The 23,065-nt window shown below is 41.0% G+C and overlaps 1 protein-coding gene across 2 annotated transcripts in view; it reads left to right on the plus strand.

The window, feature by feature from the left end:
* dock3 (dedicator of cytokinesis 3) overlaps positions 1–23,065 on the plus strand; it is a 157,045-nt gene that overhangs the window by 75,502 nt on the left and 58,478 nt on the right. The window contains exons 6-7 of one of the 2 annotated variants that reach the window (XM_027001845.2): positions 13,135–13,286; positions 19,684–19,768. In XM_027001845.2, the coding sequence (XP_026857646.2) occupies positions 13,135–13,286; positions 19,684–19,768 (237 nt within the window). The remainder of the gene's footprint in view (positions 1–13,134; positions 13,287–19,683; positions 19,769–23,065) is intronic. The other variant, XM_027001846.2, reaches the window with a different exon arrangement.

Below are 23,065 nucleotides of genomic sequence, written 5' to 3' on the forward strand. Positions count from 1 at the left end.
ACAAACACACACTGTATTTCACACTGTATTTCAAGGACCAGACCAGATATAGATCATATCAGATATAGACCAGACTCTGCAGTGATGCACTGCAGTTATCTACAAGTACAACTGATGTAACTTGCCATTTGGCAGTTTACATTTACATTTACATTTATGGCATTTAGCAGACGCCCTTATCCAGATTGACTTAAAAAAGTGCTTGGTCATTTACTCATAGAATATCCTAGTACCGTACAGTAGGGTAGAGTCCTACATACCAATGAACTAGAATGCAGGAATCAGTGCTGATACCTAGAAGTACAAAATACACAAGGTCTATCTTAAACAATGATAAGTGCAATAAACAATAAGTGTTTGTTAAACAACATAAACAATACCCTACAATAAGTACTAAATTAGTCAGTCAATATGGGAGCAGTGTCGGTTGTGCTTTAAATATTCTGGAAATAGATGGGTCTTCAGTCTGCATTTGAAGACTGCAAGGGACTCTGCTGTCCAGACAGCAAGTAGGAGTTCATTCCACCATCTTGGAGCCAGGACAGAAAACAGTCTTGATGCTTGTCGTCCATGAGTCCTGAAGGAAGGTATTTCAAGCCGAGCCGTACTTGAGGTTCCAAGTACTCGAGGTATGGATTGGGCTTTGACCATTTTGTTTTCTTTCCATCAAAGCTGTTGCTGGCTGGCCATACTGTATGTGCCAGACCTGTCGCATCTTAGGAATTCTGTTTGGTAGGGCTTGGTTTTATATGATCATATCATTATTTCTCTCTGAATGCATCATCCTAATGTTTCTGTAGTGGCTTAGGTTCCTAGCAGTCTCTCATAGAAAGCCCAATGATGGCATTTTGCACTTGGACAAACATGTCAGATGCAAACAATAGAAGTGGAAAGCCTCCCTAATGTTAGTACAGTAGCCTGTTTAAAGGAGGATAAATTGTTATTATAATGGGTCATTATGTTACACAGTGAAGTTCCTGAGAAATTGGCCAGTGGCAGGGTTTTTATGGTTTTGCTCCATATCTCCACATTAGATTAGACTTGAAAAAAGAAACATTCACTAGGAGGTTAAAGTACAAAGTAAAAAGTGTCACCATTAATTTGTGGGTATTCACATCTATATAGGTTGAATCATATAGGAAGCCCTTTTTATATGTAGCCTCCATTTCAGGAGATCATATGTAATTGGACCTTAAATTAAATGGTTGTTTAGTGCTTGTGTGCAGAACCATTGCCTACAACTAAATGACATCACCGGGCAGTTCTGTGCTGAACATCTACCAGGGATGTAAAGCAGTCTTGTTTTCAGTAAACAAAGGACATACTTAGTAGAAATCAAGGTGGGTTGACCAAAGTTTCACTTTTCACAAATTCCACTTTCCACGATGTTTCCTAGCATATAGTATGCGCAGTGACATCGGCTGAGTGTTGAGGCATTCGTTTTGATTGCAGTGCTTAGGATATTTCTATTCACTTCAAAATTCATCCGGAAGATGTTTCTGAGTGCTTCAGAATTCATCCCGAATACGGTTCTGTACACTTCACAGTTCATCCACAGGCAGTCACATCAGCTGTACAGAACTAGCGAACCAGTTCCACCTGCAACCATGCATGTCTCACAGATCCTGCGCACTTCCTTTTTCCACAGTTTCCTTTCAGGGTGGTCTTTGGCTCACCTGTTCACAAGACTTTGTCCCATAATTCTGTAGGATTTTATGAACTTTTCAGCAAATCTTACTGGGTGTTTTTGATGCTGGGGCTTACCAGTGCTCAGCAGCTTATGGTAAACCTTCTGGGACCATGCTAATGTATTCAAATCCTGGTGGTCGTTTTTGATATATGTATACTTACATCCTGCAGTGTTCTTTATCTGTTCATCAGATTTTCGTCATGACTGAAAATATTCTTTGGTCATCCGCTTATGTGGTCTTCACTGGTCTGCCAGGTCATTTGCTATTGCTAAACTTTCTACTGTGTTTTTTCATCTCAGTAATGAACTAGGAGCATCGTAGCACAGAAATCATTACATAGTAGGGGGCACATCACATTTAATGCTCTCTCTCTCTGTCTCTAAATTAAGGAGATCTTAATATGACTATGCTTTTGGGAAATGAAACCCCCATGACTTTGCCACTTTTAAGGGTTTTTTTCACATTTTGCTGTCTCAGATTGATCCATTGTAATTATTCATCTCCAGAATGGTTTGCTGTATTGGCACCGATATTGTCCTTGCATGAAGAAACAGCAGCATCAGAAGCCAGATGCACATGCCAGGTTAATCAGCTCCAGATCTTTTGTTAGTTCTCCTTGCTTAATAATGTCATGACACCAAGCTGACCAAAAAACAATGCACATTCAGAAGTACAGCACCTTTCAAACAGTTTGTTTCCTGAAAGAACTCACTGCTATTACAAGGCAGACTGAACTCATCTTTTGCAATGGACATCCGTTGCAGCCTATAGGATAGTTTCACACTTTTTTCATCTGACACACTGAACATTGGACAATTTGCCAATCAAAATTTCTGAAACTAATGCATCCAGTTTTACTTGATTTCATGCTGCATTTACATTTAGGCAGTTATGTGAAATGTTCTGCACTCATATATCATATATAAATATACCTTTCTGCCATATGCGTATGCACACCTAAGTGTCACTTCGCTGTTCTGTGCCTTTAAAATCACCTCATCTACTCGCTAGTAAGTGAATGAGCACTTGTTGTGTTTACCACTGTAATATCCGTTCCTGCCTGTGAGGACTAATTATGGGGAGGACGGGGACAGCATGGCACAGCTAGTGTGACTGGCAGCCACTCGGACCAATGGCAGCCTTCTCTGGCTCTGTGCTTTTTCGCAAGACGGTGAGGGAGGGAGCGGGTGTGTGGGCTGCTCAGAGCTTCATGCAGTGTTAGTTAGGTAACTGTAATACATAGAATATGTGTGTGTGTGTGTGTGTGTGTGTGTGTGAGAAAGGAGGGGAGTTAAAAAAGAGAAAGGGAGTTTGGGGAAGGAAGGGAGAGAAAAGAGCACACAGGAGAGGGAGAAGCAGCATGATGAATGAGCAGAGTGTAAAGAGTTTATGATAAATGAGAGTGTCAGATTATTAATACGTGCTACACACCTTAATAGCTCTGCTTTGGAATCCTTACGTTCCTGCTTCCTGTGGGTGGCTGTGTGTGTGTGTGTGTGTGTGTGTGATTGTGTGCGTGCATGTGTGTGTGTGTCTGAGGAAGAGAGAGAGCATGTGCGTTATAACGCAAAAGGGAGACCAGTTGCAGAGGAAAGGAGCCTGGGCTATTTGACAGGCTATTATTTGCTACTCACATCAGGCTAGCAGCTCATGTTTACATCTTCCTCGCTGGGGCCGAGGGAAAGAGCGAGAGGAGACGCTTGCCTCTGTGGTGGTAAGTGATCGCTTTTTCTCTCTTCAGAATCACATGAAAATCTGAACGCTTTTGTCTGAGGTGGTTTTCATGCTGTCGCAAAAGGCCTGCTGGTCAGTTTATTTTCAAACAGCGTGTTGATCTTGGGGTTGTAGTTTTTCTTCTTGTTCAGGGCCTCAGATCACGTCAGGGTTGTGACCTTAACATGTGCTAATGACAAACGAATATTTTTTCGGATGTCGCCTGGGTGACTGTTCGGCGCGTCCTATGGTAATCGTTTCAGACATTTCTCACGTTTCTCTGTGGTAACTCTGTGGCGATCATCGGCGGAGTGGGTGCTCTTTTTTCAATAACAACTCCTTGTTCTTTTGAAAGAGAATGCGCATCAATTTATAGACTGGAAGAAGAAGCTTGCAAGTTTCTGTTTGTCGAACCAAACGGTAAACTCTTCTGGCACTAAAAGTATGACACTCAATGCTCTGTGGCACTGAAAGCAGAAACAACTTCTGAAGACCAGTGTCCATAGGATGCTGACCGAGGGGCTGTAATGTGTTTGTGGGAATCTGAGGATGGGATGGATGATTCACCTCAGGCTGAGCAAGGCTGTCTGCTGCAGAATCCGACACCTCGTCTCCAACACCTCACCAGCTTAGTCAGACCTCAGTGCTGCTGTTTATTGGATTGGGTCATTTTCGATTCCTCATATTACCGCTCTGTGGTACGACACAGTCTATCTGCAATTAGCCCTGACAATAATGACTGTAAGAGACAGTGTAAATGAGATGGGAATGGATCAGAGTTTGTCCTGGACAACACATTTTCACTGAGCTGTATTCTTTGATGTAGTGAAGTGTAATGGAAAATAACATGAGCCTCTATTTATTGTCAAGTTCATCTCAACAACTGGTAAGCTCCAACCCAGCTATCTGTTTGTGGAGAGTACTTTTGCGATTATTTTTTGCAATTATTCTGAACTGGAGAATAACCATAACGCTTCTCTTTCTTCACCATATGTTCTGTACTGCTCAGCCAGCATGCAAACACACACACACACTCACACAAACACACACGCTCACATGCTGAGTGGACAGTCCTTCCAGGCAGCACAGAACTCACGCTTGGGTGTGATTGCGTGCTGCCACCAAAGGTCATGCCAGGTCAGGAGAGGATTGAGGGCAGCTAATTCACACACATTCACACATATACACACATACACAAACACCAGTTACCTGTCTAGATTACAAAACAATGGCCTTGTTGACAAAAGTGATAACATTTCTCACTTTCATATGCTTATTATTTTAGAAAGTGGCTGAGTAGATTAGAGTTTTCCACCAGGACATACAGGCTACCTGGCTTCACTCCTAGTTAAGGCTTCAGGGATGGAGTGACGGCACCAAATAGCCACAGGCTTCATTATCTCTGCTATTCTGCCTGTTCCAGGACTGGGGGTGCTCCAGCATGGCAGCCCTTAGCTCAGTAGCCCTAAACTACCACTTGTTTTCACAGTAATAACAAACCTAATCCAGTGCACAGGAAGATAGAGGTCTGTATATATTCTTGCTGGTTCTGCCTTTTTGAGCAAGATTGCCCTGGACTGCTCGATTAAAAAATGTCATCGACACAAACCGTACCATTTCAAAGTGAGATTATTTCAAAACTTCAACCCACCCATTAGCACATTTCAAGCTTGGCTGTGGTGGAATCCCTGTGGACAAGAGTTTAATGAGGCTTTCAACAAAGAAGACGCCCTTCATACTTTAACCAGCTGATGTTTCATGCTAGAAAGATTATCTGACCTAAGCTTTGAAATGTGTGACCACATCAATATCCTCAGAACAGGAAGCAGACTAGCATTAAAGCTTGGGAGACTTTAAATGTCTAACAGCCCGAGTGCCGCAGGGCGAGGAGCAGGACGCACAGACTCCGTCGACATAGGCAGACGTTTATTGAAAAAGAAGGAAGACAAAGGCACTCATATAATGTAAACAATGAACACAGACACGGGCACTGACATAATGAAAACGGACCCGAATTCGTTTAACATTAACGCCGTGAACTCGAACAAGCACGTAAACTGCGAGAACATGAACAAAGGCAACGACCAACAGCGCTACACACACACAGACGAGGGTTTAAATACCCAAAGACAAAACACTAACCAGGTGCAGGTGTGTGCAGGCGTGGTTACAAATAAACAAACAAACAAGACCTCCCCACTGCACGCGGCAGGCAAAACCACGTGACTCGTGGGAGTTCCGTGACAAAATGCGGCTCTGTTCTGAGGTGTAAATAAAAACAGAGAGAATGTGGTTTAAAATGCTGAATAAAAAAATGAAGAAAGACTAGGTGCTTCCTGTGTCCTGTATTTACATGTTGTATGAGTGGACCCGGCACAAACCCACCCTTCACCGGCGGCTGACTCAGAGCTTTCTGTGCAATCGTAGTGGCGTCGTGGCCGCAGGCACTAACGCTCACCTGCACTGGCCAGTTTTTCCACCTACGGCCTCCCCTGTGCCCACACATGTATTTGAAAAAGCAAAGATAGTGGGTGGTTAAAAAATTACAGAAAAAAAGAAAGAAGAAGTTTTGGAAACACGTCCAATATTTGAGTAATGCTATCTGGAACATTTGAAGCTAGCAAAAGGTTAAGTTTCGAAATAATGGAATACTTCTCTCTGCGTTGAATTGTAAATGTGTTATGTTTACATAAAGTAAAATGAGGAAATTTGTCTCATATAGTTCCTGATAGGCTTTACATGTAGGCTGCTATGTTTCTGTGAACTTAGGTTTGTGCTATAAATATTGCTTAGAGGATTTATTTGGACTCTCTCTTGTCTTTGATTTGTCTTATGCAACTGGAGAGTGAGAGCACTCTTCATGTTTGTGTGCAGGGGAGGTCAGAGTGTGAAAACTGGCAGTGTGCATCTTTTCTTGTCCCAGGGTGGATAATCTAGCAGTCATATTGTGCAGATCTAGCCCACTGAACTAACAAAGCATTAATGGGAGATGTCTTCGTGCTATTTCTGGCCGTGAACTCAGCAGGGGCAGATGTATAGTTGTCATTTAAATGTACACCCTATTGCATCCTGATAGTTTGCAAAACAGGCAAGAGTTGTCTTCCATTGTTATATTCTGCCATGCAGGTGCAATTTTCTGTTACAGCTGATCTGAGAAGCTGTATGGCTGGTGCAAAAAGGCAGTGTATTGAGGGAAGCTTGTGCTAGCCTTGGGTGTTAATCAGTTCTAAATTACAAATATTAATGATTAATATAGCTTGGTTAAAGCTGCAGTAGGTAACCCGTATCAAAATAACTTTGTCATGTGTGCTAAACCTGTCGCTATGTCCTGAAAGTAATACATGAGACAGATAATCTGTGAGAAAATCAGGTCCTTCTGGATCCACCTATTCCTAATGTCATTTGCAAGAATCCATTGTACCCAACAACCAGTCGGAATCAGGAGGAGTGTCTGATGGAGTGTCAATCACTGCTTGTGCACACGTATGCTCTCCCTGGGTCTGCGCAATCAGTGAGCGGCTTCAGGAACTTTGCCAAAGTTGAAGGGTGAGTTGAGCTAAAAAAATTTGTCCTGTACATATACTTTTTGTCTGCAGCAAATGTATTCTGGGCAGTAGCATGCTAGCACGTCTGCTACTCCAGCACCAGCACTTCCACCAATGAGCACTCAGTAGCACTCCATAGCTGTTTTAATTGTTTGTTTTAGCTTCAGTTGCCCCATTCATTTCGTACTGGCGTAGGGGCGCCTCTAGCCTAACAAGCCCAGAAGACATCTCTACAAATTCTCTGGGTGTACTCATTCATATTTTCAATTTAGGTCCACTTCAGTTTTACTGATGGCAGCTTTATTTCCCGCCTTTTTTTGCTACAGCTTTGTATAAAGCCTGTACAGTGTCAGTGTTTTAGCTCTAATATTCTATTTGAGATAATTATTTGGGTAATGTATTGCTTTTCCACTTTTCTGTAATGTTTGTGAGAGAAATATGCATGAGTCAAAACAAAAGCAAGTAACCTTTTTTTTTATGGTCATTGCCATTGTTTTAAAATTGTCTGTAGTAATCACTTTCTTGGGTCCCAGTAGGGAATCAGTTTTCGCACGAGTTATTGAATTAAATTTTTTAGAAGCTCTGCTATATACATTATCCTTGGAGCCATCATTGTGTGTTTTTTTTAGTACCTATCTTGTCTGTGAGTTTGCCACAAAGACCTTCAGCTCGCGACTAATGGCAGTTTTCTTTGGCATATGCCGTTCTTATTTTTGCCACTGTTCAAGAAGCGTGCTTCTTGTGTGAGTGATGTGCTTGCAATTAAGACGCCTACCATTTGAAACTTTGTCAGGCATCTCCATGTTGCTTTAGAAATTCAGATTTGACTATGCCTCCCATCACTAAAGTGCATTATAATCAGTAGTTTCAGTCTGCTGCGTTTTCAGTTGGTGTTCCTGCTTTGTCTGGCCAGCCAGTTTCTTCTCATTTAAAGCCAGACAGCAACTGGGTGTACTGCATGGTCCCTACATATCTCTAGTGTACATGTGCCATAGCACACCATCTCTAGTAAACACACACACACGTACACACACACACACGCACGCACACACACACGCACACACACACACACACACACACACACACACACACACACACACACACACACACACACCTTTTTCTAGATATAACGTGAGAAGTCCACGTCTTTTGTGCAGGATATTTATGTGACAAGAGACTCTGTGAAATGTTTACATTGTTCAGTAAATGAGAATAAACAAAGATTTGCAGGGTAGATACCACTACATTTTTTTTTGAATGACACTTGATGTTCCTGTTCTACTTTGCTGAAGTTTAAAGTCTTTCAGCATCTCTTCTGCATAGTCATTACCCAGGTGAAATATCCCTGTCAGTAGCTCTGCTGCCTCTGGTGCATGATTGACTGCGGGCTCATAGCTGATAGAAGGTCCTGGTGGTCTGTAGATGCTTAATTGACAGTAGGTGAAGTTAGCTCTGTGGTGGCTGAAACACTTATGCACTTATACTCTATTACTTTGAAAGCTTATTGAAGGGCATATTGTAGGCATTTACCTTAAATCCGAGAAGCTGTATGGCTGGTGCAAAAAGGCAGTGTATTGAGGGAAGCTTATGCTAGCCTTGGGTGTTAATCAGCTAATCAGTTAGAAAGCTTATTGAAAGGCATATTTAGTTCTTAATGCATTTACCTTAAAACTATATCAGTGCTACTGAGCTGTTAAGTCTGATGAATATGCCTTTTAAAGGTAAATGGATTGCTATGGTGTGCTTGCATGCATGCATGTGTGTGTGTGTGTGTGTGCATGTGAACATGTGCGCATATGTGCATACATATAAGTCTGTGTGTATGCCAGAAAGAGAGAACAATTTGGTCCTTTTGTTTGATAACTAGAAGTACCAGGTTATGACCTTCCAGTAAAATCCAATTTTATTAATCTACTCAGTGAGGAAATCAAAATCCTTTTTACTGACTACACTCAGAACTAAAGGAAAGGTCCAACTCAAGCCTTGTTCAAAATATGATCACAGCAGTATTCTGGCTTATGAAATCTGCGTGCATTAACACGGTGAAGCCAGAAAGACCCAGATCAGTTAAATCGCATCAATGGGATTGAGCTTTATTACTGAGATTTGATCAACTATATTATCTTGAGCTAAAAATCTATTTGCATTGCAGATTATAACCCTCTTTTATGATCATGTTAGACTGCACAGAGAAAATGTTTAGATAAAGCTATTTTTTGTGTTTTTTCTTTTGTCTGATACCACTCTGACTTTCCTGACCTTGGACCTGCCTTCAGCCGTTTTTCTTATCTTGTGGATAATATATTAGATGGCAAAACTGATCTCAGATCTGTGTGGAAGCGCTATAGGTCCTAACACTAAGGGATACAGTGTTTGCCCCCTTCCTGATATCTTATTTTTTTGCATGTTTGTCACACTTAAATGTTTCAGCTCATCAAGTAAACACAAAATGCAGTTTTTAAATGAAAGTTTTTATTATTAAGAGAAAAAAAATCCAAATCTACGTGGCCCTGTGTGAAAACGTGATTTTTTTCCCCCCCTTAATAATAAAAACCTTCATTTAAAAACTGCATTTTGTGTTTACTTGTGCTATCTTTGTCTAATAATTACATTTGTTTGATGAGCTGAAACATTTAAGTGTGACAAACATGCAAAAAAATAAGATGTCAGGAAGGGGGCAAACACTTTTTCACACCACTGTATTCTGCCATCTGAAATATCAATGTGCCAGTTGGGAGCACTGCAGCAGATCAGAGATGATGCCAAGCAGGCAAGCAGGCACGCACGCACACGGGCGCACACACACAAGCACACACACACAGCAGAGAGACCTCAAAACAAGTGCATCTGATTGAAATGGAGAGAGAGAGAGAGAGAGAGAGAGAGAGAACGAAAGCAGAAATCAGCAGGCAAGACGCAAGCACTACACAGCATAAATTCAACTCTTTATGTAAGTCATGAAGAGATGACTCTGAATTACCTTAATTTCCTATTGTCGCTTCTCTTTTGCTCATTACATCTTACTTTATTTATCTGCCTATAGTGACATTAAACTGTCTGTGCTTTTTATAGGATAGCAGTTCATGCAGCACCTAGTAGCCTGTATGTTTCCCTCAACATTCAATCATGCTATATTGTTGGAGAAACATGTGAAGAAACATGTCAATGCTGCTATGTATATAACAGACAGCCCCTGCTCCCTTGGGCAGTAAAGGAAGCTCCGTCAGCAGTGGGCTGAACTGGCAGTGAAGTGTGTGAAGGAAGCACAAGGACATCCTTGTGCATTCTTGCTTTTAAGATGGGAAACATTTGTATATCCCCCTATTAGCCTGGCATGTGCAGTAAATATTGTCTCGGGCTCCATACAGATCATGCAAACACATGTCCGGACACATGTCCGGACACATGTCCAAACACATGTCCAAACACATGTGCAAACACATGTCCAAACAAATGTCCAAACACATGTCCAAACACATTTACAAAAGCATGTCCAAACACATGTGCAAACACATGTCCAAACACATGTACAAAAGCATGTGCAAATGCATGTGCAAGCATATGTGTGCCAATGCAGTTGTATACAAGGGCTGTCTTGGCCTGCGTGCATGGGTCCAATGTGGCCACCCTGGAAGGCTCGCTAGCTCAGAGCTATGTCACCCAGAGATGTCCCAGGCACGGAGGGCACCAGGTGGGTGGTGGTATCCAGTGCAGAGTAGACAGGCGATGGCATGGATCTGTCTTCCGCTACATTTCCCGGGGGCCACAGAGGCAGCCATGTAAACACTAATGGCACAGAGGAGGCCAGACAGACATGGCCCGAGCTGTAGACTTCAACTATAGATCAGCCAGTGTGCTTGGCTGTACAGAATGGCAGAATATAGTGCAACATTGGATGTGATTGTAAAAGAAAAACAGAAAGAAAAGGCCAGTGTAACTGTCATACCAAGCAGAATATAGCTACTGAGATAAGGTATAACATAGGAACATTAGTCCAGTTGTTAGCTCAAGATTTCGAATAGGATCACAGGCTTCGGGTTCCTGTCTCAAACTGACTCTTTTTGAATAGGTTTGTTGGGACTTCAAACTGTTTAGTTTATCTCTAACTCATCATTTTCAAGTTTTATTTCAAGTGTGTTGGTCAGGTTGGAGTTGACATGAAGCTGGGTTTACAATTCCTAGTTTGAGTAAGACGTCTGCCTATGGGTGACATTGTGAGGAAATGGCTTATAATGGTCCTGTTAAAATATCATTCCCCACAAGGGTCAGTATGTTTCTATTTACAAAGATAGCAGGTACACTTTAAGTCTTCAATTCATCACACCTGTGAAGTTTTTCAACACAGATATTGAGTTAAAATCACTGTTTTCCATCATTTAGAATCAGGCATATCACATCTGGCTGAAACATTCACTGGAGCTTCACACTCCACCGAAACCAGTGAGAGAAAGTCCAACGAGAGATCGCTGAGTGTTCGAAAACACTGATGAATCTGCTTTTTGTACTCTGACTCTGTGGGAGTGATTCCATTTGTGTAGCAAATATCAGCCACCCAGCATCTCACCTGTTAGATGAGTCCAGCACCAGAGAAGAGGACTTTAACTGGAAGCGTAGGAATTTGTTTTTAATTTCAGTTAATCTTCTTAAATGAATATATAATTGGCTGCAGGCCTCAGCTACGTTTATAGTGCTTTGATGCAGTATTTGGGAATAATGTTAATCTATTAATACGGTAATGTTTGCATTTTCACTTGGTGTGTATTGTTTTACTTCCCATGAAGATACAGGTGCTCTATTTCTGCAAAATATTTGCTTTTTTTGAACAGTTTGTTACCCAGCATAACTCACTCCACATTAAGCCTTTTATTGTCTGCATGGGACTATGTGTTAGCTGGTCTCTAGCTTTGGGGATGAAAATCATTCCATTTTGGGAGCAAAAGTCATGAAGGCTTTCATGCAGGAGAAGGACTACATTTACACATTTACAAGCGAACCAGAAATCTAGCACCAGGGAGCCAAGTGCCAGAGAACATGTAAGGTGAAGATTTTTTAGAAGCATTTTGCCAAGGTACATCAAAGGAAAAAGTCCATATACGCGTGCACACGCACACACACACACACACACACACACACACACACACACACACACACACACACACACATACACACACACACACACACACACACACACACACACACACACACACACATATATAATATAGAATAAGGGAGTCAAAGTGGGTCATAATTCTAAGGATGCATAGGATTTACATCCTGTGTCCTGAACTTTTGGATTAAATCTCAGGTACAGCTCCCCAATGAGTTCAGAGTCATTGCAGACAGTTTCTGCTACACCAGAGAACAGGAGGTTTTTTCATCAGGAAAGTTGTTAATCCAAGATCTGATAGGAAGCCTAAAGTAGAAAGTGATTACTTAACATTTTACAGATTTTCTAATTATCTGGTAAGCAATAATGAGTTATGTGTTTCCATACTTAAAACCAGGCTATCATTAAGTTCATTTCGTAAAGGGAAAGACTTAAAAATGTTTCAATCTTTTTAAAAATAAAAAGCTTATAGCATTCAAGTGTGTGTTGATTGACCTAAAATATGATGATTGTTTCTGTGCTATAGTGTCATAACTGGTATTTGAAGTCATGAAGAAATGAATATCATGTCGGAATGATTGCACTGTCATTCTGGTAGGACTGGGAATTCACTTTCTGTGACCCTCAGAGTCCTGGATGAGAGCGGCGGTCTCATTAGACTTGTGTATTGTCCACTTAGCTGTCACTGCTGCAGCATGTCAAAGGAGTGATTTTGCCTATTTGGACGGTCTACTTCACCTGGACGTTTCCATCTAACGTAAAATTGCCCTGCGCACGAGTAAGATCCTTGAGACAGTTCAAATGCCATAGAAACAAAGCCATGTCCGTGTTTCTCCAAAATGCACTAGAATTTCTTTTTTTTCCCCTATTTGACTGTTGTCTATAAACAAATGTACAGTAATGTGTATTGGTGACCTGGTCAATGTCATTTCAAACTTTTACATTCACGATGTTGCAGAGTTCTCTTTGGTGTCACCATGCCAGCCAGTGCCCTGCTAGTCACGGCGTTTCGGGATGAAACAGCCTACCTACTCTGACCCTTGTTCTCTTCTTCCCCACTTCTTCATACTGTTCCCAGCAGAAGCATAAAGTAGACCTTTTCTATAAGCTGCGCCACGTGATGAATGAGCTCATCGACCTGAGACGGCAGATGCTCTCCGGTCACCTGACCCAGGATCAAGTGCGCGAGGTCAAGCGACACATCACCGTGCGCCTCGACTGGGGAAATGAGTAAGTAGCCGGAGTGTTTTATGATAGCCAAGGTGCAAAGCAAAGCAAATTAAGAGTCCTACATATTGACTCAATGTGAACCCTTCAGTGACTTCAAAATCTGACTTCATATTTTTTGACAGTGAAGATGCATTTTTTATAGACCATTTTAACAACACTTTTGCTTTTCTATTTATTTACACCTGTGACGCTGCGAGCACTGAGGTAAAAGGATGGGGCGCAGACACAGAACCGATACAAAATGAAAGTGTAACACGCCAAAAGAGGCAGTAAACACGGGGGTTTAAATGCATTAACGAGATAGTGAACAAGGGGCAGGTGCAGCACGTAACAGGCTAACGAGGGGGGTGTGGCAATGTGTGAGGGCTGGGTGCACAGGAGCATATGGTGACACGTTAAACAGAAACAATAACAAAGCCGTGTGGCGATCCTCAGATCATGGAGGAAGAATGGGCCGTTACAACCCCCTACCCTGCTTACCTACAGCCAACCATGGAAATAGGTGTGGTTGAAGGTTTAATGCTTGTAAACCTGAATGAATTTATCCCACTCCATGTTAGAATTAAAAATGTGTTAGAAAGAGAAAATTCTCTTGCCAAGCATAAGAATTTGCGTATCCAACTTTATAAAGTTCTTTAATACTAAAACAGCCTCCAGCTTTACTGTTTAGCCTAAGTTATGGTTTAACCTAGTAAACCTGCAGCAGATCGAAAACTTTACAGGGAATTGGTGTCAGCAAATCTCATAACTATAGCTGGGTTTTGAGTGTAATTATTGAGTACTTAAGCAATGCTGTCTGAAGAGCTGAACTTCACATGAGTTTATTGTAACAAAGGATTTATAATTATAATAAAAACAAGTAGTTACACATTACTAATGCAGAAAACAAAATACTAGTTGAATGTTACCTAGTCGATGGATAGAGAGACAGAGAGAGAGGGAGAGAAAGAGTGAGGGAGAGAAGGAGGAAAAGTGAGGGAGATAAGGAAACAGAACAGTCCCTGAGAGAGATTTCTTCAAACCTAACTCCTCCATCTACCGGCTCTGCCCCTTCTCCACCCTCAGCTCCACCCTCAGCTCCACTCTAACTCTCCTTCAAAAACCCTGCACTCCTAGGCTTTGAATTGCTTCTGAATTATCTTGATTAAGAACAGGGTTTGCCACCTCTGACCAATCAAACCTAACTGCATACTGGTATCTCCCAGCCGCAGGAATTCACAGCTGGTGGTATGACATTGATTTACAGTCCTGGTTAACTATTGATCATTTGAGGTGGGGTAGGGCCAAAGTGGCCATTGTTATTGTATAACCCTTATCTCAGTGAGAGAACACAGATGTGTACAACAGTCGGGATAGACGAGTACAAGTCTTCATAGACCAGAGTTTGGCTTACACTTCCCACTGTTAAGATTGTCAATGATCTTAAATAAGTATTTAACTTTAATGCAAATTATTTATTACAGTATGTTACAAGTGGCCAATGAAGGGGTAAACCGTCTTGCTCTCTAGTTGCAGTTCACTGCCATGTTTAACACTGATTGTTTTATGCATCATACATCTTTATTTAAAGGCAAGTTGTGTTGGGCATGCACCTTCACTTAGCATATCTTTAAGTCACTATTTGGACTGAACAAACCTGTTAGACTATGTACTAGTTTCCCTCTTATTCAACAAGTCACTTTCATTGCATTCTCACAGAGCTAGGAACAGAAGCCAGTGGGCAAAAGGTGGCATTGAATCAAACTGGCCATTGTACAGCAGGGCATTAGGACACTTCCATGTGGTTTGTTTAAACCATTGACTTTGTTGAGGTGCTGCTAAAGCCCTCTGTCTGAATGTAGACAGATATCGAGGTTGTGCCATGTGCCGTATCACATGTCGTTTGTGTTAGTGGTTATGGCTACTGATGCTTGAGTGATGGATGCTTGTAATCAGGTGGGTACCAGAGGAGTCAGATCTTGGACGAGAGGGCCCTTGCCCACTGTGTATGGCCATTGTAGCTTAACCCCAATTGTAGCTTAACCCCTTCATAACCCACTCCTGTCTGTTCTGTGCTTATAAATGAGAATATCTTCTATTTTCATAACCTCCACAACCACCCCCACCACCCCTCAAAATAAACATAAAACAAAATATGTCTTTGCTTGGGTTCATTGTCTTCAGGCCAATGATTTAGGCTGTATCAATGCTGCCAAGTCAATCCCTAAAGCACAACCAATAACGATTCAAAGTAAAAAAAATATCAAATTAAAGTTACAGGCTGCAGAACCCCAGTGAAGCTTCAGGTCTTTAGTCATTATATCTAGTTTGTAACTTCTAGACTTTTGAAATCATTCTGAAATCTCTCCTATGGAGAACAGATGCTTTACATTTCCATTTGCAGATGGCAAACTATTAGGCACCTCTCTAAGCTCAATTACATTACAGATTATAAACTGAAATGGACCATTCCATGTAAATTAGTGCCAGTGGATTGGCTGTTTTGCCTCCTCATCTCAACCTGTTTGTTACAGTTCACCTAGAAACACAACTGTATCAGTAGCACACAACATGCGGTCATGTTCCTTTAGGTCAAACTCTGGTCAGAAAAGATTCAAAGTGAATGGAGCACTTTAAAATAGATAAGAGAGTACACACAATTAACTTCCCATTAGCAGTAGGAGTCATTGGTTTGCCTAGCAAGGTCCTGGATCTGGTTTCTATGAATATGTGTAGTTCTTTTACCCGGCTGTAGGCTATAATGGTTGATTGATTTGTTAATTACCCAGGCTTGCCTGTGCATGTGCATACAGACACATAGCCTGACCCTGGAGCTGCTGTTCGTCTGCATGTATAATACAGCAAAGACAAGGTGACGGGAAATGATTCCCTTTGTTTTATTGTGCCCTGCATTGTAATGGGGTTATTAATTTCCCCTCGTTATAATGTACCTAATTTGAACTAATAGTGAGGAGCATGATGAGGTTAATGACGAGCACTGAGCATATATATCAGGTGCCCAACTCCTAGATGCCTGGAGTCCAGCACAGTTTGGTAATTAGCCTGCTCAGATATACCTATATCAACTCATTAGTTAATTGCCATGTTTACAAGGCATGTTTTTGCAGGAAAATCATCAAACTGTGCCAGACTTTGTGTCTCCAGGACCTGAGCTGCAAACCCCTGGTGCAGATGAATTATTAAGGAAGCTTACTCTCAAAAAAATGTCACCATTGCTTGAAATTTCTAATATTAGATTAATTTTAATTATTTGTTAATTACAAGGTCACTGAATGTAAGATTGGCGTGAAACATGACACATATCTTTGTCATCTGCATAACCAGTATGGATAACATCCTTTTGTAAATTGTAGAGCATGGACCTGAAGAACAAAGTGAGATGCCTTGTGTTAATGTGGCATTACACCACTACAGCACACAGTGTAGAAGTGTTTTTAGCTGGTCATTGGACCTTAGAAATAACCCAGCAACAATTCAATTTTACATGTGTCTTCTTTAAAAAGGCATTTCGAGGAGGCCCTGCCTCTGGTTTGGAGATCCAAGATGATCAGTACCTCTCCCTGGAAAAACTTGCATCACTCCACCACCATTTCAGTGATCCCTGCTCAATCGGTCAGTGTTTAAACAAGCACCACCAGTGAGCCACCATGCGGGAGACAGACCGCAGCCTCCCGAGCACTCAGTCAGCGGGGCACAGAGATGGAGATGGATTATTGCCGCACTCTGCTCGCTCTAAATAAACTCAGATGTAGGAATTAGCAAAACACTAACATCTGTCACTCACGGTCATGCCATGGTAGCCTGCTGTGCTTCTCATAAAGTGAAACAAAAGGGAATGAGACATTTTTGAAAATACTGGATCAGATTACGGATTAAATTTAAGTACGAGGCACTGTTAAAGTAAACAATTCATGTGGAACCAGTGTCCACATTTAATCGAGTTAACCTAAATTTTCATTGTACTACATTTTATACCTCACTCCTTTTCTAGAGAGAGGAAGCTGTGAAAAAATATAAATTAAGTAGCAATACATGCGGATTTCTAATCAAGTAACACTAATTATCAGTCTAGACTCACCGTGCTCATATCATTTGGCACACTTGATTCTTCTACAAGGGAATGATTAAATAATATCAAAGGAGTGGAATATCTGAGTAATATATGTAATTTTAACATACCCAGTGTATTAAGATTTCGCAAATGATCTATCAGTTAGCTGATTCGTTTTACAGGTTTGGGTTGAAGGACGATGGTGTAGGCAGTAATCCAAAGCAGCACTCCTGGGGAGTTGTGGCCGCTGGCAGGCTGAAGTGTGTCAGACTCTGAGCTTTTCTGAAGGCCACTTGTCCTTGGACAAGTGAGGCAGGAGGAGGCACTTTTAGCCACCCCTCTGTCAACAGAGTGCGGTGGTCAGGGCAAGGTAAATGGGATGAAATGGAAGGGGGTCAGTGGCATATACCAACTGGAATGTTAGACAGGTGTTAAGGACAAACCAGATGCTGGTTAGGAGCTTTTGAAAGTTACGGTACAATTTGTCATCTTTGCCTGTCTCAGCTGACATTTCCACCCTCATTGGTTATTTCTTAGAGCACTAAAAAATAGAAATTAAAGTGTAACGTTCAGCAGCAACCAATGAAACATGTCAGATGTGCAGCAGCAGGAAGTAAAGAGTGAAAATTTCCTGTTTAAAGTAATTACTTGTTGACTGCTTGGCAACATTTTAAAGGTCAATACTTAAGGTCTTAGTTAACCATTAATAATAAATCCAAAAACATTCATCCAAAATCATAGAGACATATTATGTAGTGATTTTTAATAGGGCATGTTAGATATTACATTATTATAATACCCCGATGGCACACATAACCATGGCACACATAACCATTTCATATGTCAGGTATAAATGAATCAGTATCCACAGTATGGCCAGATCCAGTGTTTTACACTCCCAGTTCTACAGAACTCTCTACAGTGTAGTGTTTTCTATTCTTAGACACCTTAGTCAACTTGTTCAACCCATAATCATTTAACCATTAATATGTTGGAAAAGGGAAAATCATAAATCATGAAGTTAACTAGCATGGCGGCACTGTGAATCAGGAAAACATATTTATTACTTCAAGAAGAGTTGGTGACAACAAAGATGTCTGTTCATTATGACACAAAGGCTTTTTTGGCTTCATTACATGTCAACAATCCAATGGCATGTTGGTAAGGAATTTCCTATGATGGAAACAGCTGGTAATCAGTATCTTAATGCTGATTTATGGTAATGTCAGATGGTTAGCCATAGTGGTGATAGTCTCTTATATGCTTTTCTGGTTAGTGGAATAACAATTTATATATCACTTGTTATGCATGCCTTAATGAACAAATTATTACCTTGGGGAATCATAAGGATGGGGAGTCCAAACTGGTTTCCAGTGAACCACAATCCCCAGAATCCTCCCTTTCATTCCCAATCCCCTGACTTTTAGTGTCAGCTGTGTCTATCTTATTTTCTTCCCCACCACTGTATTTAGAAGCATTTATACAAACCTTGCTGTTTATGGGAATAATGGAAATGTGAGAAAATGTAGACTGTTGTAAATTAACATGTTGCAGCTTCCATATGTTCCAAACATATTCATATAGTTTGGAGGACCTTGAAGTGGTAAACCCCTTACACCTCAGGGACATGCTGCTGGGTCCTGACTCTTATTCTTCATTGCTCTTCTAATGCCTGATTCATAAAAGATTAATATCCAAACACTTAAGCTTGATGTGTAGAAGGTCCATGTTCTTTATTTCCAGATAAGTAAAAAAATTAAAATAAAATAAAAAATGCACAGGCTCTGTAATAAAACATTCCACCTAAATGTGCCTCTATGTTTCACTTCCCTCTCCTAACAAACATGCCATGTTTAAACTAGCAAAAACCAGTCACACAAACGGAGATGCATGACTTTGAACGACAGCTCACTGGTTGTTTAGGGCATTACTAGTAGCTCGAGTTATTTTTAAATTTTAATTATAAATTATATTATGATTGTACCTTGATGTCTGTTTTCATCAGCCCTCCATTCTCACTAAGTGGAATAAGTGGAAACTAGAAATACTAACAGATTTTGAAATGGGTTTTGTGCTACAGTGGTATGATTGGTATTCTGGGAGGTATTAAGATGTCCTAATGTATATTTATTAAAGTGTGTGCAACACATAACAGAAGTTAAGATATGAACATCCTTAACAAGTGTTAGAGCCACCACAACAGGTGGAAAGCTATTTTTCCCCGCTCAAAGCTTGCTTTGATTAGTCGTGTTAGCTACTTTAAACTGGGTACTTTGATCAAGATTTTTTAGAATGGCCCCTTTAAGGCCCAATGAAATCTTCTTTTTCCTTTGATTTGTTCCATAGACACTTAGGCCTGGATCTTGTACCGAGGAAAGACTTTGAAATGGTGGATGCAGACCAGATAAGCGTTTCAGACCTCTACAAAATGGTGAGTGTTCTACATTGTCCCTGCTGTGACAGCCTTATTCATAATGTTTGCAAACTGTGATAACTGTTAGCACTTGCTAGCACCAGGCAGAAAACAGATATTAGCATGTGTGGTAAACAAAACTGCTAAGTGGGTAATCAGTGTTACCTTGTGATTTTAAATCACTAAATAACCACCATAGTGCTATTAGCTCAGTTATGAAAATGACAAAAGCTTGTGTGAATTTTTTTCAATCACATCTGGCTTTGATCAGCTCGAAGAAGCTTTTAAATTGCTTCGTTTGATGTTGTTTGGTTGTTAGACGTTGTTCTAAGTGAATTAGAAAATATGTGTAGCTAATGTGTAGCAACACTAATACTGTCATTGCATATTTCTGTGTAACAATTAGTGACAATTACAAAATAATGGCCTTCTTTTTGAAAGACCCAGTAATAGCTTGGCTGTAAATAAATAAACTTTTACCAGCTGTATAATTTGTTGTTTAATGGTACTCTCTTTATGAAGTTTTCAGATGTAAGACATTTGAAATAGATAATGCAGTGGCTTTTTTAAAGTCCTTTAGAAATAAAAGTTGTTTCGGTTAGACTTTTTAAAATGCCAGCATTTCATCTATGTGTGTGTGTGAGGGTTTCTATGTATGAAACTGTGTTTGTGGGTGCTGGGGGGCACAAGCACCGTGTGTGTGTGTGTGTGTGTGTGTGTGTGTGTGTGTGTGTGTGTGTGTGTGCGCGTGTGTGTGTGTGTGTGTGCGCGTGTGTTTGTATTTGCACATCCCCCCTGTGCACTCCACCTCTCCCACTCCACCATGTGATGCTGAGGTGTCTAAACATACTTTATTATTGCAAGTCTTTCTAGTCTCTGTTTGCTGTGGTGGAGGTGACTCTTGGCAGCAAGTACCATATCAAATGAGGAAAGATAGCATGGCAGACAGCATGAATAAATATGAATACATACAGCAAAATACATTAGCATTAATTAAGCACTTGCGAGCTTTATTAATGCATGCATAATTTACATTCTGTGTTCTTAAAATGGGACTGAGCACAATTTATTTTTTACAGAATATAGCAATGACTTTTTGATGGTAGCAGCACATGTTACAGATTAGGGATTTATTCTGCTCCTCAAAATACCCAATAAGGAAAAACGGGCATAACTAGATATCGGCACCTGTGGCTCTGCTGTGATGCCAGAGGTCAACTTGGAGTGGGAAGTGCCTCTCTGCCCAGAGATGTCATGATGAATTTTAACATAAAACCAGTAAGCCTAGGAGGCAGAGCAGGGTCTAGCTGTCAAACTGGAGTTTCTGAGGTTTAGACCGATTCCCATCTCGTGCTCCCAAGCCAAAGAACCCAAGATCATTGAGGTGTGAAGACTGTCTGAGTTTTTCCTGGAGGAGGACTGGCACAGTTTGTGAGCATACTCAGTCTGATTTGAAAGAAGGAAGGAGAGCTCCTTGCCAGCAGCAAAACAAACAAATAATGCTGAGGTGTGAAACCTCCACCTTTATCTGCATTAAGGCAACAAAGAATGTAGAAGTGGTATGGAAGAGCTTTAGTTTCACAGCAGTTTTTAGTCCTTGGAGCTGGATAGTATTTGCTCTTCTTGTATTTTGGCCCCAGGAGTAATAAAAAATGTCTGGAATGTTTTGCTTGTCATCTGGTTGTGTCTAAGGTCCTTCTTTGTCCTATGTACCTCTTGTATAAAATGCTCAGTAAAGAGAAAAAAATCTATAAAGATTCCAGGGAGTAACTGCAGGGTACAGTGGTTAAAGATATAGAGGTATTAAAAAATTCAGTGTAGTACACAAGGTTTTCAGAGAAACAGAGGCCCTTCTTCAGCAGGGCAGCATCCTTTTTCTTTGGAAACCTTGCATACTACACTAAAATGTTTTCTACATCTCTATATATCGTGATTTCCAAGTCACATGAGAACCATGGGGCAGAAACAAGTAGAACAGCAAAATCCAAGCACCTCCATAGGGTAAGGCAGGTCCTCAAGTGTCAGTTGAATGTCAACAATAAAACCAAAGTCTAAAACCCATATGTCCTGCCAGTCATCAGATACTCAGCAGGCACAATAAGTTGGCCAAGAGAAGAGCAGGAAGCAGCCTGGATCAAGACCAGAAAACTCCTGCCAAAGAATGGGTCACTCCACAAAAGATCCAGTATACAAAATCTATACCCCTGCCAGAAAGAAGGTAAAAGAGGCCTACATATTGGAAGATTTACTGTCCAGGGTGAGACAGTAAATATGCAAGGGCTGTTAGTTGGACACCCCCAAGTCCAAATGGGCGAAACCACAGGGAGTGGTGGAGAACAACAACAAAGCTAAGATCCTGTGTAACCTACAGATGTAGACAGTTAAATAAGTAATGGCAAACCACCCAGACTTTGTGATAGTAGATAAGATGCAGAGAACAGCAGTGGTAATAGATGTGGCAGTCCCAAGTGATGAAAAGTCCAGAGGAACAAAGTTGGAAAGTAGTTGAAAAAATACCAGAGACTGAAAGAACAAATAGAGAGATTGTAGAAGGTTAACACCATGGTTGTCCAGTGGTGACGGGGGAACATGGGGTTATGACCTCTAAACTGGAGGAATGGCTCCAACTGATCTCAGGATGTCAACATCAATCACTGTTCAAATGATCCTAGCGAAAGTACTGTGCCACACCTTCAAAGCCTCTGAGAAAAAAAAGATATGACCACCCACTGAGTGGGTGAGGCAGGAATTTTTTAAACATGCATCTGCCACAAAAAAATTAAACATTATAATTGTGGAAATGTTCTGAAATATAGTCCATGTTTACCCACTTTGCTCTTGGGCAAGGTTATGGCCTAATGAGTCTCTCATGGCATGTGTTTATTTTCCCAAGTTTTAAAAATTAAAAAGAGAAAATTTTGTTTTCACAGTTCTTCTAAGTTAGGGTTGCAGTGGCCCATTGGAGGAACGGGTGTACGGATGAAGGCTTTTGTGAATTTTCAAGCTTTTGTGTTTCTAAAGTCTTTTTGGCTCTTTTGTGATGTCAACACCTCGCAACCTCTTTTCCATATCAAACTTGCAAGTCCATAACCTGGCGAGCTTTAGTGTCTGTGTATGGGTTCGAATCTGCTGCTGTGTTACGTGCCCCTGTAAATTGGGCTCTGTGCTTATCGTGGTGTGATTTTTTTCTGAAAGCAGTGCAAAGTGGGGGAAATGTGCTGCATAACATGGGATCATAATTCACTCAGGTGCATTTTCCAACATTGGGCTTAATGTGTGTATGTTTTCAAACACACACACACACTAATCCCAATG

Source organism: Electrophorus electricus, chromosome 20 (assembly GCF_013358815.1).
Source record: "Electrophorus electricus isolate fEleEle1 chromosome 20, fEleEle1.pri, whole genome shotgun sequence".
In the NCBI taxonomy this organism is placed as follows: Eukaryota; Metazoa; Chordata; class Actinopteri; order Gymnotiformes; family Gymnotidae; genus Electrophorus; species Electrophorus electricus.